The sequence below is a fragment of the Pantherophis guttatus genome, chromosome 2 (genome assembly GCF_059756535.1).
Source record: "Pantherophis guttatus breed Tessera chromosome 2, ASM5975653v1, whole genome shotgun sequence".
In the NCBI taxonomy this organism is placed as follows: Eukaryota; Metazoa; Chordata; class Lepidosauria; order Squamata; family Colubridae; genus Pantherophis; species Pantherophis guttatus.
The window spans coordinates 286,688,948-286,707,370 of record NC_142064.1 but is presented as its reverse complement, the minus strand read 5'-3'; the positions used below and the strand labels follow the sequence as shown (position 1 = coordinate 286,707,370).

Genomic DNA, 18,423 nt, shown 5'->3' with positions numbered 1-18,423 from the left:
GAGCCACTTCCGCAAAGGCTGGGATGAATTGCCTGTAGAAGTTAGCAAAACCCAGGAAACTTTGCGGCTGTTTCCTGGTGTGAAGGGGCTGCCAGTCAAGTATGGATCGCACTTTCCCGGGATCCATCTCTATGCCTTCGTTTGACACTCGGTAGCCCAGGTAGTCCAGAGAAGTCTTGTGAAACTCACATTTGGAAGGCTTCACATAAAGTTTTGCAGCTAACAGTTTCTTTAGTACTTGTAACATACCTGTCCTATTGAACACCCTTCCCATTGAAACCCCACCCTCCTAATCAGCCGCCCCACCCTCCTAAACCTCCGGAGCAGTGTTGAAATGCAATTTTTTTTACTACTGTTTCTGTGGGTGTGGCTTCCCCCCTCAGGACTCTCCCACCCCATTCTGGGGCCAGCCAGAGGTGGTATTTGCCAGTTCTCTGAACTACTCTAAATTTCCGCTACCAGTTCTCTGAACTACTCAACATTTCTGCTACTGGTTCTCCAGAACCTGTCAGAACCTGCTGGATTTCACTCCCATTCTGGAGGTTGTTCTTCTAAGCATTGGGATGAAGTGATTACAACAAGGTATACTGCCTCAGTGAAGGGTGGGTGTGGTGTCAATTATTCCTCTTTTCGGTTTTGTTTATTGTTGATATTTTGATAGTCGTGTATATTGTGTTTTTTAAACTGGACTGTAAGCTGCCTACATTTGGTTTAAGAATTTTAGCTTTCTATGTCTATTTCTATATTTCGGTTTACCAATTTACCAATTACTATTGCTTTCTTGTCTCTCAATATCAGCTGCCATTGAAAGAAAGTCTTTCTTGGAATGTAAAAGGAGGAACTATAGAAATAATATTACTTACTGTTTTCTCAGATACTGAAAAATGCACCAAGTGCCCAGATGACAAATATCCCACTGATGACAGAATCCAATGTATCCCCAAAAGAATAACCCTCCTGGAGCCCATTTGGAAGTCGGAGCAGTGGTGGCGGCATTTTCGCCGGGGGCACCTGCTGTATAGCAATAGCCCCAGGCCCTGGGATTGTCCAAGATTGCCGTGGGGCTTGCCGGACTCCCTGAAGACCTCTGGGACACTGCCAGAACTTTGTGTGGCAGCAGGGGCAGCAGCGGCAGCTCTGGCGATGGTGGCAGTTGCGATGATGACCAGCTGGCCTTGGCGGGGAGGAGAGCGTCCTATGGATATGGTGATGGGGGGTTAATGCAGCCGAGGACCATTTGCCATTCGGGATGGGCGAGGACCTGGCCTGAGGGCTGCCCATTTGATGGGTCAGCTCCTTGCAAACATTGGGAGGCCTCCATTCTGGTTGTTCGGGGGCTGGGGGGTTAAAGACAAACTACCCCCTATTTTCCATCTCTTCCCTTCTGGGACTGTGTCCCTCTCAGACCGGCTGTTTGCTTTACTCGATTCACCTGACACCGATAATAAGCTCATTCCACGGCCTTTTCCCTAGCCGTGGGAGAACTATTTAAATTTGATTGGGAGCTGGTATATGACTCCATCCCACCATGTGAGGGGGCTGGGCATCAGACTAACCACCGTGAGAGGGTGGTCCTGGTTTTGAGTCCCTCAGGTTGAGCTGGGATGGCACCAGTTATTTTGCACCTTGCCAGCAGAGTGGATTGACCATCGGACCAACCGCCATGAGAGGGCGGTTTTGGACTCGAACCTTAGCTGCTGTGCTGCTTGCATTGGTTCATCACCAGTAGAGGGGTCTGACCATCAGACCAAACCGCCGTGAGAGGATGGTTGGTTACACCTTCCCCCCCTTGGACTGTGTCGACCTGGAAATGGACTTTGTCCTCTGTTGTGAGGGGACAATGGACTTGGTCTTGGTACTTTTGAGACTCCCATCATCTATGTTCTCCCTTGGACCTTTTCTTATATGGACCCTTTAGGATATGGTCACTCTCATCCTCTGTGGCAAGATGTATTCAGCAGCGTAGCTTCTTCTTCTGCGAGATTCCCTCCTCTGTCAGGATTGGCCCTCCACTCTATCAAGGGCCTACCTCGATGACGGGTTTTGGAACCCCGAGAGGTGGCATGCCACAAAGAGGGGGCTGAGGGGTTTTTTAAAATTGTCACTAGTTAATCTTTTAAGGGGCTCGGGGGGAGGGCTATTGGACGAGGGAGGGTTATAGGTCAGGCCTGGCACAGGGGCATGGAATGGGAGGTGCGGAGCGGGGTGTTGAGGGGTTTAGTGCTGGTAGGGAGGAGGGTGACTCCATCAGGACCGTAGTTGGGAGGGGCAGATATGGTGGGACCAGGGGGCCAGATCGTGTTGTGGGGCCACGCACCCGCTGTCTTCAAGCGGTGGCATGCCTCAGCCCCCAAGGCTCTTCTCGTTCCCCGGGTTGTCCAGAGCTGCAGAGCCCTGGCCTTAGGCTGATGCTGTGCAACGCCAGGTCCATGGTTAACAAGGCCCCCCTCATCTGCCAGTTAATTCAGGAGGGGGGAGCGGACCTGGCAGGTATTATAGAGATCTGGTTGGGCCAGGAGGGGGGATTCCCCCTCATAGAGATTGCTCACCAGGTTTTGGTGCATTTCAACAGCCGAGGGCCCAGGGCAGGGATGGGGGGGGTGGCAGTCGTTATAAAGGAAGGTCTTGATCTGAGGGAGGCCACTGTACCTCAGATAGCCGGTGGTGAGTCCCTCCTGGTGAAGTGGGGCCATGGGATGCAGGTGGGCTTGCTGATCATGTACCTGGCTCCCTGCCGCGTGACAGTGGCCCTGCCCGAGCTTCTCAACGTTATTGCCGGGGTGGCGGTTGATACCCCCAGACTTCTGGTCATGGGGGATTTCAACCTGCCATCCTCCAGTGAAGCGTCTGGGATGGCTTGGGAGTTCATGGCTTCCATGACAGCCATAGACCTGACTCAACTAATTCATGGCCCTACCCACATGGGAGGACACACTCTGGACTTGGTTTTTGTCTCTGGTCAGTGGTTGAATGGCCTGGATGTAGGGGATATAGCTACTAAACCCCTGTCATGGTCGGACCATTCTCTCCTGAGGCTGGACTTTCTGACCGCTGCACCCCACCACAGGGAGGCAGAACCGATTAGGTGGTTCCGCCCCAGGTGCCTGATGGATCCTGATAGGTTCCAGAGGGAGCTTGGGCCATTTCCTGAGACTCTGGCTCACAACTCAACTGAAGACCTGGTGGCCACCTGGGATAGGACGGCTGCTGATGCTTTGGACTGAGTCGTGCCTTTGCGGCCTCTGACCCAGCACTGAACCTGCCCGGCTCCTTGGTTTTCCGAGGAGCTGAGGGAGATGAAGTGCCAGAGAAGACGCCTAGAGAGTGGTTGGAGGGCTAGTTGTTCCGAATCCGATCGGACACTTATTAGGTCTCATATTAAGACCTATTTAGTGGCGATAAAAGCGGCAAAGTGTAATTACTTTTCCGCTCTTATTGCATCAGCAGATAATCACCCAGCTGCCCTGTTTAGAGTGACCCACTCCCTCCTTCATCAGGGAGCGTGGGAGGACCCCTTGCAAGGGCAAGCTGAGGATTTTGCACAGTACCTGCACGATAAAATTGCTCAAATTCAGGAAGGCTTGGACTCTGACTGGGTAGATTCCGGTGGGGTGTCTGAGGCGGGTCTTGTGAATGTTATCTGGGATGAGTTTGACCCTGTGACTCTTGAGGACGTGGACAGGATGCTGGGGAGGTTAAACGCAACCACATGTTTATTGGACCCATGTCCCTCCTGGCTGGTGCTGGCTACCTGGGAGGTTACATGAGGCTGGCTCCAGAGGATTATAAACGCTTCTCTGAGTGAGGGTTACTTGCCTCCCGCCTTGAAAGAGGTGGTGGTGAGGCCCCTCCTCAAGAAGCCTTCTCTGGACCCAGCTGTTTTGGCAAATTATTGTCCGGTCTCCAACCTTCGCTTTATTGCGAAGGTTGTTGAGAGTGTGGTTGCGCAACAGCTCCTGCAGTACCTGGATGAAACTGTCTATCTAGATCCATGCCAGTCCAGCTTTAGGCCTGGGTACAGCACAGAAATGGCATTGGTCGCATTGGTTGATGATCTCTGGAGGGCTTGGGACAGGGGTTGCTCCTCTGTTCTGGTCCTATTAGACCTCTCAGTGGCTTTTCATACCATTGACCATGGTATCATGCTGCACTGGCTGGAGGGATTGGGGGTGGGAGGCACCGTGTTGTGGTGGTTCTCCTCCTATCTCTCTGACCAGTCGCAGTCTGTGTTGGCAGGGGGGCAGAGGTCGACCTCAAGGTGCCTTGTTTGTAGGGTCCAACAAGGGTCGGTCCTCTCGCTGCTCCTGTTCAACATTTATGTGAAGCCGCTGGGTGAGATCATCCATGGGTTTGGGGTGCAGTGCCATCTGTACGCTGATGATACTCAGCTATACATCTCCACCCCAGACCACCCCAACGATGCCCTTGATGTGATGTCTTGCTACCTGGAGGCCGTACGAGTCTGGATGGGGAGGAACAGGCTCAAACTCAACCCTTCAAAGACCAAGTGGCTGTGGCTTCCGGCATCCTGGTATAGTCAGCTGGTGCCATCGCTGACTATTGGGGGTGAATCTTTGCCCCCCACAGAGAGGGCTTGCAATCTGGGCATCCTCCTGGATGCATGGCTGTCTTTAGAAGAGCATATGATGGCTGTGGCCAGAGGGACTTTTTATCAGGTTCACCTGATCCGCCAATTGCATCCCTTTCTGGACCGGGATGCCCTGCCCATGGTCACTCACACCCTTGTCACCTCCCGGCTGGACTACTGTATTTCTCTCTACATAGGGCTCCCCTTGAAGAGCACTCGGAAGCTCCAACTGGTCCAGAATGCAGCCGCACGGGTGGTTATGGGCGCAACCCGCTGCGCCCATGTAACACCTCTCCTGCACGAGCTGCACTGTCTCCCAGTGGTCTTCCGGGTGCAATTCAAGGTGCTGGTTACCACCTTTAAAGTGCTCCATGGCATAAGACCCAGGTACTTACAGGACTGCCTTCTGCCACCGATAGCCTCCCACCAGCCAGTTCGCTCCCACAGAGAAGGACTTCTCAGGGTACCGTTGGCCAAATTATGTCGGCTGGCAACACCCGGGGGGGAGCCTTCCTTGTGGGGGCTCCTGCCGTTTGGAACGAACTGCCCCCAGAAATATGTTAGATCTCTGACCTCCGAGTTTTCCGCTGTGCTCTCAAGACCCTACTGTTCTGACAGGTGGGGCTGTCTATTTAAATGATTTTAAATTGGAGTTTTAATTTGGGGTTTTAATTCTGGCCGAAACTGTCTAATGATTTTAGTAATTTTAATTATGATGTCTGTATATTTGTGTTTTAAATTGGCTGTACACTGCCCCGAGTCCTTTGGGAGACGGGCAGTATATAAATAAAATTAACATTAACATTACATGCAGGTAGGAGGCAGAGTCACCATTGAGGAGCTCCTGTGGCCATGTCCCTTGCGGGAAGCCCTGGCATTCCCTGCGAGCAGGCAAGGCAGTGGCACAGCGTCTCCTGGGTAGAGGGGGGCCAGATGGCGGCAGTAAGAAGGAAGCAGTGAACGGCAGGCGGGTCCCCCCACACCTTCTCCAGGAGGGAGGGCTCAGGCATCCAGGTGGAGGCGGGCACCGTAACAAGTGGGGCAGAGCCGGGGGGACGTGCAAGCTGAATGTTTGGAGCCACACATGGTGAGTTTGCAAGTAGGCTCAGCAGGGCCGTTTAGCAGAGCGAGAGACCCCAGACCATTTGGTTCACTTCAGTGTGGGATGGGAACACAGAAGGCAGAAGATATCTGTCCCTTTGCTCCCACTCTGGAATATGGAGCGAGTTTCCATCCCTCGCTGTCGCCCTTACCTTCTCAGGCCAGGCAATCCCTGACTGGGAGGAGAGGGAGAGGGGCAGGGCCAGCCAGTGATGGGATCACATGATAGGGAGCCTAAGCAGAGGGATGAAAGAGCCGCATTCAGCTCCAGAGCCGTGGGTTGCTAACATCCGGGCTAGGTAAATAGAAAGAACATTAAAGAGTGGGTAGAAATGTGCCTATCTCAGTTTGTGAATTTGCACCAGATGAGAGCCTAGGGAAGAGGAGGAGAAGTGGCTATTGCAATCTGTGGTTTGTTACAGGCTCTCTGGATCTGTTTTTCACCATCTTAGGGTGGTTGAGACTCGGTGTGTCAATGGAGGTCATATAAATCACTTCATTATCAGGGGCTGATTGCTCCTAGATTGTTTTGTTTGTTTGTTTTATTAGATTTATATACCGCCTTATACCCGAAAGACTCAGGGCGGTGAACAGGCACAAAATAAGATACATAAATACAAAAGTTAAAAAACATAATTAAAACCAAATTAAATAATTTAGCCCGAGACAATTAAAAAATCCCAATAATTTAAAACAAATTAAAATTTCAATTTAAAAGAATTTTAAAACAGGGGAGGAAATTAGGCCAGGCTGGCTTGCTGGAATAGGAGAGTCTTAAGAGCACGGTGGAAAGTGCGCAGATCCAGGATCCTCTGTATCTCTGGGGAGAGCTCGTTCCAGATAGTGGGTGCCCCCACAGAGAAGGCTCTCCCCCTGGGGGCCGCCAGTCGACATTGTTTAGCTGACGGCACCCGGAGGAGCCCCTCTCTATGAGAGCGTACCGGCCGGTGGGAGGCTGCTTGTGGTAGTAGGCAGTCCCGTAAATAACCAGGTCCTAAGCCATGGAGTGCTCTAAAGGTGGTGACCAGAACCTTGAAGCGTTCTGAAAAGATTCTTTTCAGTTCATTGGTGTCACACCTCCCTGCAAGGGGACAGTGTGTATTTAATTGGCTTGACCCAGATGGACCCATTGGGGTTCCACAGAGAGCTTGAGATTTTCTCTCACAATTTGGTGGTCCAGTCCCTACAGTTCCCAACTGCTTTCACTCATTGGATTGTCTGCTACAATCAAACTCTGGCCTTTTGTGAAAGATTAGTTTTTGTGCATAATGTTATTTTACTATTTTGTAAAGAGACTTCTAAATAAGTGTACTTTGTCAGTTATTATTTATTTATTTAGCATATTTATATAGCCACCCATCTCGCAAAAAAATGACACTGGGCATACAACACAATAGTTAAAAACAATCTAAAACCAGCCAAAGACCAGTAAAATAAAGATATAAATGAATATATAAAATTAAGGTATAAAACCCAAGAATGTGGGCAAATGTATATCCCTTGTTCTTCTATATCCACCTGGTGAGCCTTGCTTGGAAGCCCCAAGTCTGATGGAAAAAACCTGCTTTAAGAGCCTTCCAGAGATGGGGCTATTCTCACCTTGGGGTTGAGGGGGAGAGGGAAAGATGTTGCAGAGTGCAGGGCCTCACATAGGGTAAGGACAAAGGAAATATATGATGCCTTTACTTCTCAAAAGAATTCAGTGGCTGTCTTGTGATTCTATTATTCAAGGATGAGGGCCATTACCTTCCAGCTGCCCTTTAATCATTAACTTTACTTACTTTATTTACTTTATTTGATTTGTATACCGCCCTACTCCCGAAAGACTCAGGGCGGTGAACAGCCAAACAATAAAATACATCAATACAAAATTTAAAAGCAGAGTAAAATCAAATTAAATGATTTGGCCCAGACAGATTAAAACACCCCAATCCTTTAAAAAACCAATTAAAATTTGCATAATTTAAAAAAAGGGGAAATGATTAGGCCAGGCCCGCCTGGTAGAATAAAAAGGTCTTAAGAGCGCGGCAGAAGGTACGCAGATCCAGGATCCTCTGTATCTCCGGGGGGAGCTCATTCCAGATAGTAGGTGCCCCCACAGAGAAGGCACTCCCCCTAGGGGCCGCCAGTCGACATTGTTTGTCTGACAGCACCCGGAGGAGCCCATCTCTATGAGAGCGTACCGGCCGGTGGGAGATTATTGGTGGTAGTAGGCGGTCCCATAGGTAACCAGGTCCTAAGCCATGGAGCGCTCTGAAGGTGGTAACCAGAACGTTGAAGCGCACTCGGAAGACCACCGGGAGCCAATGCAACTCGCGCAGGAGAGGTGTTACATGGGAACTCCACGCTGCTCCCATAACCACCCGCGCGGCCGCACTCTGCGCCAGTTGGAGCCTCCGGGTGCTCCTCATTAACAGTTAGCTCACTTATGTATGGAGAACACTTTGGGTTAATACCAAGTTTTAGCCTATTGGAGCATGTTGAATGATGAAATTTCTCACATTTTTAAATTTCTTCTGGTTGTAAGTTGCTCCTTTGTATTCATGTCTGGCCTTAGAATAATAATGAAGCATTTGGGGATGAAGATGCAGCCCAGCAGCACAGCACTGGAGGCCAAGATGGAGAAAATCTGCACGGCCACCATGTATTTCCCTTTGGTGCTCAGATAGGTGGGCACAAAGGAGACCCAGACACTGCAGAAGACCAGCATGCTGAAAGTGATCAGCTTGGCTTCATTGAAGGCCCCAGGGAGATTCCTGGCCAGGAAAGCCACTGTGAAGCAGATGGCAGCCAGGAAGCCCATGTAGCTGAGGGTGATATAGAACATGACAACAAACCCTTCATTGCATTGCAGGATAATTTCTCCAGGCTGGGAATAGAGGTCAGAATCAGGGAATGGAGGAGAAACTCCCAGCCAGATGGAACAGTTGATTATTTGGATAGCAGAACATGAAAGTATGATGGAGTTGGCCAAGCTCTTCCCCAGCCATCTTTTCACTCGGTTTCCTGGTTTTGTGGCCATGAAAGCCATCACCACTGTGATGGTTTTGGCCAAGAGAGAAGAAACAGCAACTGAGAAGATGATGCTGAAAACAGTTTGTCGGAGAAGGCAGGTGGCTTTTCTTGGTTGACCAATGAAGAGAAAAGGAGACAAGAAGCAAAGCAGGAGGGAGACCAGGAAGATGTAGGAGAGATCCCGGTTGTTGGCTTTGACAATGGGAGTGTCTCGGTATTGAATGAATAGGATTAAAACAAAGCCTGTGGTTAGGAACAGGAATAGGGCAAAGGCGACAAGGATAATTCCCAGATGTTCTTCATAGGATAGGAAGATTATTCTTTTGGGGATACATTGGACTCTGTTCTCAGTTGGATACTGATCTTCTGGGCACTTGGTGCATTTTTCAGTATCTGAGAAAACAAAAAGTAATTATATTTTTATCATTCCTCAAGTTTCAAAGAATTCAGGTGTTCCTAAGAAAGGCAAAATCAAAGGACACTTCAAAACTGACAAGTAGAAAAGAGATTCCCTTTGATAGAAGTAAGCTTGCCCAATCCACAATATCCTTCTATTATCTTGCTTTCTCATCCTTCAAGATATTTTTGTTATTTCTACCATTATGGAAGAAAATGGTCATGTTGAAAATTAATTACAACCAAATAGTCAAGTTTAGATGTGTCTCTTTTAACATGCACATTGATCAAAATATGCTGGAAGAATCCAGCACTCTTTCCTCTGGGGTCACCCACCTTCCTGAGTAGAGATGGTCCCCTCTGGACAAGGAACACAGTCATAGCAGCAAACTGGCTCTCCTTCCCGAACTTGTTTGACAAATCCAGGATGACAATTTTCTACACATTGGGACTGAGGAAAAGACTAAGCAGAAAACCAAGGATCATCAAAGAAAACAAGACAAATCATTGATGGAAAATAGTCGTTGACATAAACATTAACAAAATAGTCTCTGGGTTTCACTTTAGGTAAATATGCATCTTTAAAAGTTGCAAACTACTGACATATTACATTGCAAGATGGGACTTTTCCTCTTAATAAGGTCTGGAAAGATGGAATTGGGAAAAGATTTAACCATTAAGTGACAATCAGTGGGTTCCTCTTATGGCCATATTAACATGCATTCCTCCATTCTTTATATATCCATAATTAATTCATATTAAATTTCAGAATAAAATTTATTTATTGATTTTATTTATTAGTCAGATTTCTATGCTGCCCACTCTCTGAGGACTCTGGGCAGCTTACACCAAAGACTGTATACTAAATAGCATATTGCCCCCTAACAATCTGGGTCCTCATTTTACCCACCTCGGAAGGATGGAAGGCTGAATCAACCTTGAGCTGATGAGATTTGATCCGCTGATCTGCTGAACTAGCAGTCAGCTGAAGTAGCTGCAGTACTGCACCTTAACCTTGCGCCACCTCGGCTCATTTATTAACTTCTTATTCTATTGCAGTGACTAAAATAGAATAAATTTGTGATGAAAAAAGAAACCCCTGACTGGTAGGTCTGGGAAGGTTTCTTTGAGACTACATGTCAGATCTGCCATCTTCAGCTTTGTGTTTTGCTGGCATCCCGTCATAAATTATTAGGGAGGAGGAGGAGGGCAATTGGAATATAGAGATTAGAGATGAGAGGAAAGAGGGATGATAAGTTTGGGGAATAGGACATCTTGCCACAGCGAACTCACTGCAGCAAGCTCACAGCAGCCAACTCACTGTGGGACAATTTTACAATTCTATTTAATTATTTAAAATAAATATTATTTTAATTTTTGCCTTTCACATTTCATTCTGTCCCTCCTTTTGCATATGTTCTTTAATGATACTATTCCACCATTTCTTTGATATTAGTATAGATAACTCTTGTCCTGCAGTGAGTTGTCCTGGGACGAGATGGCCATGGCAAGTTGACCATGGCAAGTTGGCCATTGTGAGTTGACCATAGCAAGTTGGCTGTGGTGAATTGTCATAGACCCATAAGTTTGATGGAAACCAGAAGTGTGAGTACCAGCCTGTTGCACTCTACAGGGACACCTAGCATGGGAAAATAATATGAAATTTCACCAAGTGGCACCAATCACCCAAGCTTTTCCCAAAACACCTAAAACAGCACACCATCACACAGAGATGGACCAGCCAAGGGGGGAGAGCTGGGGAAAGAGACAAAACTGTAATATTTTGCACAGGAATTTCAGATCTAGCCTTGTTTTTGCTGCAACCACTAATTCTTAGTAAAAGAACCTATCACTTCAATCAAATGGAGTCAAGGTTCTTTCCTTCCTAGGGATCTAGCAGGGGCAGATCTGACACTATATAAAACATAGCAAAACCATTGCCCTTTGAAAATAATCCAAAATTATCTCTCAGCTAAGGTTCAAAGAAAAATTCCTTACCCATTAGGGCTCTTAATCTTACAGAAGATGTTCTTTGTTTCTCTTTACATCTTCAATTCATCTGGCAGCCATGCTGATGAACTAAGATTAAAACTAAGACTAAAACCAACTACCTATTTTCTAGAACTGAAGTGAAATGAGATGGAGGTGAGGTGATGAGAACGTGTCCCTCAAAAAGAGTAAGCCAACATCTTAGCTCATTGGAATTGTAAGTGGTCTACTCCCCACATTCAATTCTTTGGGAAGGTTATCCACCTTGGTGAATTGGCTTAGCCCACTTAAAATGGATTCTAAGGCTTTGGAAAACAGAGAAAATATGTTAATATTTCATGCACCTTGTTGAGCAACTTTAGCTGTGAAAGAACATCTTGGTTGATAATAAGTCTCTGCCATTCAAACCTCCCCAGTTGCAGTGTGATGGGATCTTCCTTGGGGAGAATCACAATGCTCCTGATATCCAGATCTGCTGCTAGGTCTCCATTTTTGTCTAAGTAACATTTGAATGTGGAAATATTGCAGAACTCATTCTTCTTCAGAAAGGGATGGAACTAGAATGGAAACATAGAGGAATTTTAAGAGCAGAATTATTGGTTTCTTATCCCACCTATTCTTTCCATATCTGAATTTTTTACAATTGTCAAACTAGCAAATACTCTTATTTGGGAGAAAAGCAGTATCTTCAGAAATGAAAATCAGAGACTTCCAGCAGTGACGTCAGCATGCATGGAGCGAGAGAGCAGGGCTCCATTCTTGTAGCTCCAATATTCCCAGCCAGGAAGCTGAATTAGGCACTATTGATCCCAGAGAGATTAATAGAAAAAAGAGGAATCTTCAAGGACCTCGGGGGGGGGGGGAAAGCAATTGTCCCGAAGTTTCAGGAGAAACCTCTTAATTCCGGTGGGGAAAAAAAACAGCTATTTTGACTGGCCCGAAGCACTGACGGCCGAGGTGTAGGAAGCGAAAATTGAATCAAGAGATCACAACAGTATGAGAAGAGACTTTTTTAAAAAAGGGAGGTACAGCTATATCATGGAATGGAAGAGCAGAGAGATTGAGGCTCCAAAATCAGTGACAGATTTGCAGCCAGATAAATGTGGCAACGAAAAGGGAGAGGAGCGGAAGAAGGAACTTTGACAGGTAGTGACTGTGTGAAAGGTGAGAGAGTGGGTGAGAGGAGGAAGAAAACTCCAATGGATATATTTTGAGGCTTGAGAGAGGTGCTGTCTACAGAATAAATAGATTTTCTAGAAGACGGTGCATTGGACCAGGACTGTGAGATTGACAGAAGGCTTTAAAGATCAGAAAAGAGATAATGAGCGGCAGAACTGGAGTGGTGATTGAAGAAGTGGTGGTTCTAACAGAAGTATAGATGGATCAGAGTTGGAAAATAAAGAGTTTGGAACTTTCTATCTAAAATTGTTGAAATTGGATACTTGGACATTTTTGGAGAGTGGCAGTAAAAACTATATTTGAAGAGAATCGAAGTGGAGCTTAAGCGGCAGACAAAGGAGGGGAAAAAAAGGACTGAGCAGAGGACTGAGCAGAGAATGATGCAAGAGTGAGAGAGGACTGTATGGAAGAAGAATAACAAAATATATGTACATAGACCAAGTGATTAATGATAAATATTTGATTATTCTAATTAGAATTAATTATTAGTAATTGTTGATTATTAATTGATAATTAGTGGTTAACGATTGAGACAAACTGGATTATTGATTTTGAATATTAACCTTAAGTAACTGCTAGTTATATTTATCTATCTTCATATTTGATTATATATACAGTGCTAACTATACTATTAACAAATTAATGAATTTTTAGAGTTTTATAATTTTTCCCTCATTCTCCTCATTTTTCTTCTCTTTCATAAACGTATAGAGTCCTAAATAAGGATATAGAAGGATATAGAATATATATAGTAAAATACATAGCCTTGTAGAGTGATAACTGTATTTATACAACTATAGTCATAATACTGTAAATATAGATTGACAATTAAGGATTTGCACTATTTAGGTTAAATTTAAAAACTATTTAAGTGACTCTTATAGGTAACAAATTTAAGGATATTAAAAGTAAGTTATTATATGAAAATTTGAAAGAATTTGTAGCAAATAGTAAAAATGACAAGCACAGGCACAATGATAACCAAAATAAATAAGAAAACAACCTCAAATCAGGCATCTCTTACAGCATCTCCAGCACAGCAAAGATCCATAGAAAGCATGCTGGGAGCAGATAAAGAAAAGGCAGGCTCCATTTCCAGTGTACAAAATATTCAATCAGTGTTGGCAATGATCCAGGAGGCAATGAACAAGACACAAGAAACCATTGCGAATAACCACGAGGAAACAAAAAGAAACCATGAGGACCTTAAATCCGATGTGGGAGAAATAACAGAGAATATTTAAAAGATGGATGATAAAATAGAAAAAATGCAACAGAATATTTCTAGGAATGAGCAAAGGATCCAAAAAGTAAAATAAAAAATGGAACAAACAGATAAGAAAATAGAGACTTTGGAACAAAAACAGGTGTCAATTAGTAAGGAACTAGAATAATCGATTGTGCATCTGGAAATGGAGAAAGCATCATTTTATCTTAGGTTCCAGAATATTATGGAAAATAAGGATGAAGTCTTAGGAGAGATAATGGCAGAAATCCTGGCAGAAACAACACAAAGAGATAAGGAGGATATACAAAGGGACATTGACGAGGTCTATAGAGTGCACACAAATTATGCACATAGGCACCAATTGCCAAAGGAAGTGCATGTTAGATTTACTAAAAAAACAATAAAGGAAGAAATTTATTAAAAAAAATGAGAGATGAGGCAATACTGTATAAAGGAAAGGAGATAATAACATTCAAACAAATTCCAAGAAGAGTAAGAGACCAGAGGAAAAATTATAATTTTCTAACATCACAATTAAACAAATACAAAGTCATGTTGCAATGGCTGATACCAGAGGGCATCCTAATCTCTTGGCAAGAGAAGAAATTTAAGATAGATACCTTGGAAAAGGCCCAGGAATTTTTTTAACATCATTTTGCCTTGGAGGAAGATCAAGAAAGCAGGGAGGAATCAGAGAGTAAAAGCCAGGAAGAATATGTTACAGAAGAAACTGAAGGCGAACAAGAGGAAAAGAGAAGATTGGAAAGAGAACGAATAGAGAGAGAGGGAGCAAGGAAAAAAACACAAATAGTAACAAGAAATAGAAGAAGACTAAGGACATCGAACAAATAAGAACGAAGATGGAGCAAGAAATGTTGCACGGTCACTCATGTGCTCGTCACCTCTCGTATTGACTACTGTAATGCTCTCTACATGGGGCTGCCCCTGAAGACCACTCGGAGGCTTCAGCTGGTGCAGAATGTGGCCACGCAGGTAGTGATGGGAGTGTCTGGACACTCCCATGTTACAACTCTCTTGCGCGACTTGCATTGGCTACCAGTTGCCCTCCGGGTGAGATTCAAGGTGCTGGTGATTACCTATAAAGCCCTACATGGCCTAGGCCCGGGATATTTGGTGGACCATCTGCAGCCAGCAACAGCTTCCCATCGCCCGGTGTGTTCCCACAGGGAGGGCCTGCTCAGGGTGCTGTCGGCCAGACAGTGTTGGCTGGCGACCCCCAGGAGAGAGCTTTCTCTGTGGGTGCATCCGCCCTTTCGAATCAACTCCCTCTGGAGCTCCAGGTGGCCCCCGACCTTTACTCTTTCGGCCGTGGGCTGAAAATTTGGCTATTTCACCTGGCCGCCTTGGACTGATGGAGGTTTTAATCTGGGTTTTATTGAATTTCTTAATTTTAACTTGGACTTCTGTTTTAATGGTCTGTTTGTTCTGTTTTAATCGTTGTGAGCCGCCCTGAGTCCTGTGGAGATAGGGCGGCATACAAGTCCCATTAAATAAATAAATAAATAAATAAATAAATAAATAAATAAATAAATAAGAAATAAAAATGATTTCAATAAACATAAACGGTTTAAATGCACCAGCCAAAAGAATGCAAACATTTACAAAGTTACAAAGATTGGAGATGGATATCATAAATTTGCAGGAAGTACACATTAAGAAAGATGCTAGAGTACCCAAGACTAGAAAATTTATATACTTCATTAGCAGAACAAAAAAAGCGAGGAATAGCAGTTTACATCAAAAAGCATTTGAAAACAAAACAAATACACAGAGATGAGGAGGGAAGGATCTTAATGATTGAAATACAAACAGAACAAAAAACAATATTATTGATTTCAATTTATGCACCAAATAATAACCAAAATGAATTTTATAAAAAGATACATGACAAAGTAAAAGAATTAGAATACGAAAACATCTGCATAATATGTGACTTCAATGCAATTACAGACGTGAAAAAAGACTACCAGAGTAACAAGAAAAATAAAACTAAGAAAAAGACACTTCCAGATATGTTTAAAGAGATGATATAGGAATTATGTCTTCAAGATACATGGAGGGAAGTAAATAAAGAGAAAAAACAATACACATTCTATTCTAGTCCACACCAATCATAGCCTAGAATAGACATGGTATGGATGGTGACAGAACTTAGAAAAGATGTAGAAGAAGTGGAAATAATGACCAAAGGAAAAATAAATTTGATAAAACATAAAATTAATTTGACCACTCAAATAGAGATTACACGGAAAATTAAGTCAGCAAAGCAAAACCATTTTGAATGTGCGAATAAAATGGGACGTTGGTTGGCGTATAAACTGAAAAAAGAAAAAGAGAAAAGAACGATACATCAATTACAAGATGAGAAAGGAGAGACGCATTATAGAAATGAGGATAAAAAAATATAGCATTTTTTTTTTCAAAAACTATATGAGCAAGAGGAGATATTTGAAGAAGACATTAAACAATATTTAAATAAATCAGATTTAAGTGAATTAGAAGAGACACACAAGGCAATATTGAATAGGCCAATTAGTATGATTGAATTAATGGAGGCAACGAAAAACAGAAAAATAATAAAACTCCAGGTCCAAATGGCATCCCGGCAGAATTTTATAAGTCTTGTCCACTAGATGAACTTATACTTGAAACTTTTAATGATGCATTTTTGAAGGCCAAAATACCCAACTCTTGGACGGAAGCCATTATCATGCTTATCCCAAAAGAGGAGACGGACCAATCACAAATTAAAAATTATAGACCAATATCATTACTAAATGTAGACTACAAATTATTCACATTGATTATTGCGGAAAGACTAAAAAAAGTAATAAACAAATATATTCACTCTGATCAGAACAGCTTTTTGCCAAAAAGACAAATAAAAAATAATATGAGAATAATAATTGATGTATTGGAATTCTACAAAGCAAACCCAGATAAACAAATGGCACTAGTATTCTTGGATGCACAAAAGGCCTTCAACAATTTAAATTGGAAATTCCTTACTTTACAATTGGAAAATATGAAATTTGGCGATAAATTTGTAAATATGATAAAGAAACTATACTCATCTCAAACAGCAAAAATAACAATAAATGGAGATATGACTGAACAATTTATAATAACAAAAGGAGTGAGACAGGGATGCCTTTTATCCCCTTTATTGTTCATACTATCCTTAGAGATACAGTTAAATTAAATTAGAAGAGACAAGGAAATAAAAGGACTGAAAGTTAAAAAAGAGGACTATAAACTTCAAGCCTTTGCCGATGATTTGGTCTTAATCATAGAGCAGCTAATATCGACAGGACCCAAATTGTTATCACAATAGAAGAATATGGGAAGGTAGCAGGACTCAAAATTAACAGGCAAAAAACAAAGGTACTAACGAAAAATCTCACAAAACAACAAGAGAAAGAATTAGAAGACAGAATGGGTATACAAATGACAAAAAAAGTAAAATATTTAGGAATATGGCTAACAAACAAAGGATCATCGATTAGAGAAGACAACTACAACAAATTAACAAGACAAATAAAGAAAGATCTAGAAATTTGGAGCAAGCTACAGTTAACATTTCTACATTCAAAATGAATGTGCTACCAAAAATGTTATTTTTATTCCAAGTGATACCGATAAAATTGGGGAAGAATTTTTAAAAAGATTTTAACAAACTTACAGCGAATTACATTTGACGGGAAGAAAGCAAGAATCAAAACAAAACATTTACAAGACACGAGGGAGAGAGGAGGATTAGCATTCCCAGACTGGAAACATATTACAAAGCAACTTCATTGATATGGATTAAAGAGTGGATGGAACTAAAAAACAAAAGAATACTGTCATTAGAGGGGTTCGATCTACAAAGAGGATGGCATGCTTTCTTGTGGGAGGGAAAAAGTAGACAGCACTGATATTTTCAAAGACATTTGATCAGGGAAGCGTTGCTACAGACATGGCAGGGGATAAAAAAGAACCATTATGATAAAATTCCGGAATGGCTATCCACTATGGAGGCACAAATCTACTCCAATGCTCTAGATATTGGTAAAATGAAAACTTACAAAGATCTGTTGAATAATCAACGGGAATTAAGAACAAGACAGGAATTGAAAGAATTGGGTACAGACATTGATTGGTGGCCCTATATGCAAATAAAATCTAGATACAGGACAGATTTGGCACAATTTGGATTTCAAAAGGGAACATACGAATTAGATAAAATTCTTCATGGAACAGAGGATAAATTGATTTAAAAAACCTATAATTATTTATCAAAATACAAATTGGAAGAAGAAGTAGTTAAAGAAAATATGTTAATTTGGGCGAAAAAATTTGGGTACAATATTGAATTAGATAAAAGAAATTATGGAATATAAATTACAAACTAACAATGTCTGTATCCTATAAAGAAAATATGTATAAAATGTTTTATAGGTGGCATCTCCCACCTGCCAGATTGGCAAAGATGTTTCCAAATACCTCCCCGCTATGTTGGAAATGTAAACATCAAAAAGGAACTTATTATCACATGTGGTGGTCCTGCCATAAGGCAAAACAATTTTGGCAAACAATTAAAACACAAATAGAAGAAATTATAAATCAACAAATAGAAATGAGGCCAGAAACTTTCTTACTGGGAATAATTACCGAGTCATATGAAAAAGAAATAAGATACTTAATTATTCACATAATGACAGCAGCACGAATAGTTTTCTCCCAAAATTGGAAAAACAATGACATACCATCAGAAGATAAGGTGATTAGAAAAATTATGGAGTGTGTGGAAATGGTTAAGGTCACAAAGGAGATACACGAAAAAGATGAAACAGAATACTACTTAGTCTGGGAGAAATGGTATAAATGGTTGGAGGAGAAAGGGGGGAAAAGGGGGAGGGGACAA

General features: G+C 43.0%; 1 protein-coding gene across 1 annotated transcript in view; it reads right to left on the bottom strand.

The window, feature by feature from the left end:
• Nucleotides 1-8,186: 8,186 nt before the first annotated feature.
• LOC148116069 (vomeronasal type-2 receptor 26-like) overlaps nucleotides 8,187-18,423 on the bottom strand; it is a 76,223-nt gene continuing 65,986 nt past the window's right edge. Inside the window, exons 2-3 of the mRNA XM_087885377.1 lie at nucleotides 9,437-9,563; nucleotides 8,187-9,097 (exon numbers count right to left, since the gene is read on the bottom strand). Coding sequence (XP_087741503.1) covers nucleotides 8,187-9,097; nucleotides 9,437-9,563 — 1,038 coding nt within the window. The remainder of the gene's footprint in view (nucleotides 9,098-9,436; nucleotides 9,564-18,423) is intronic.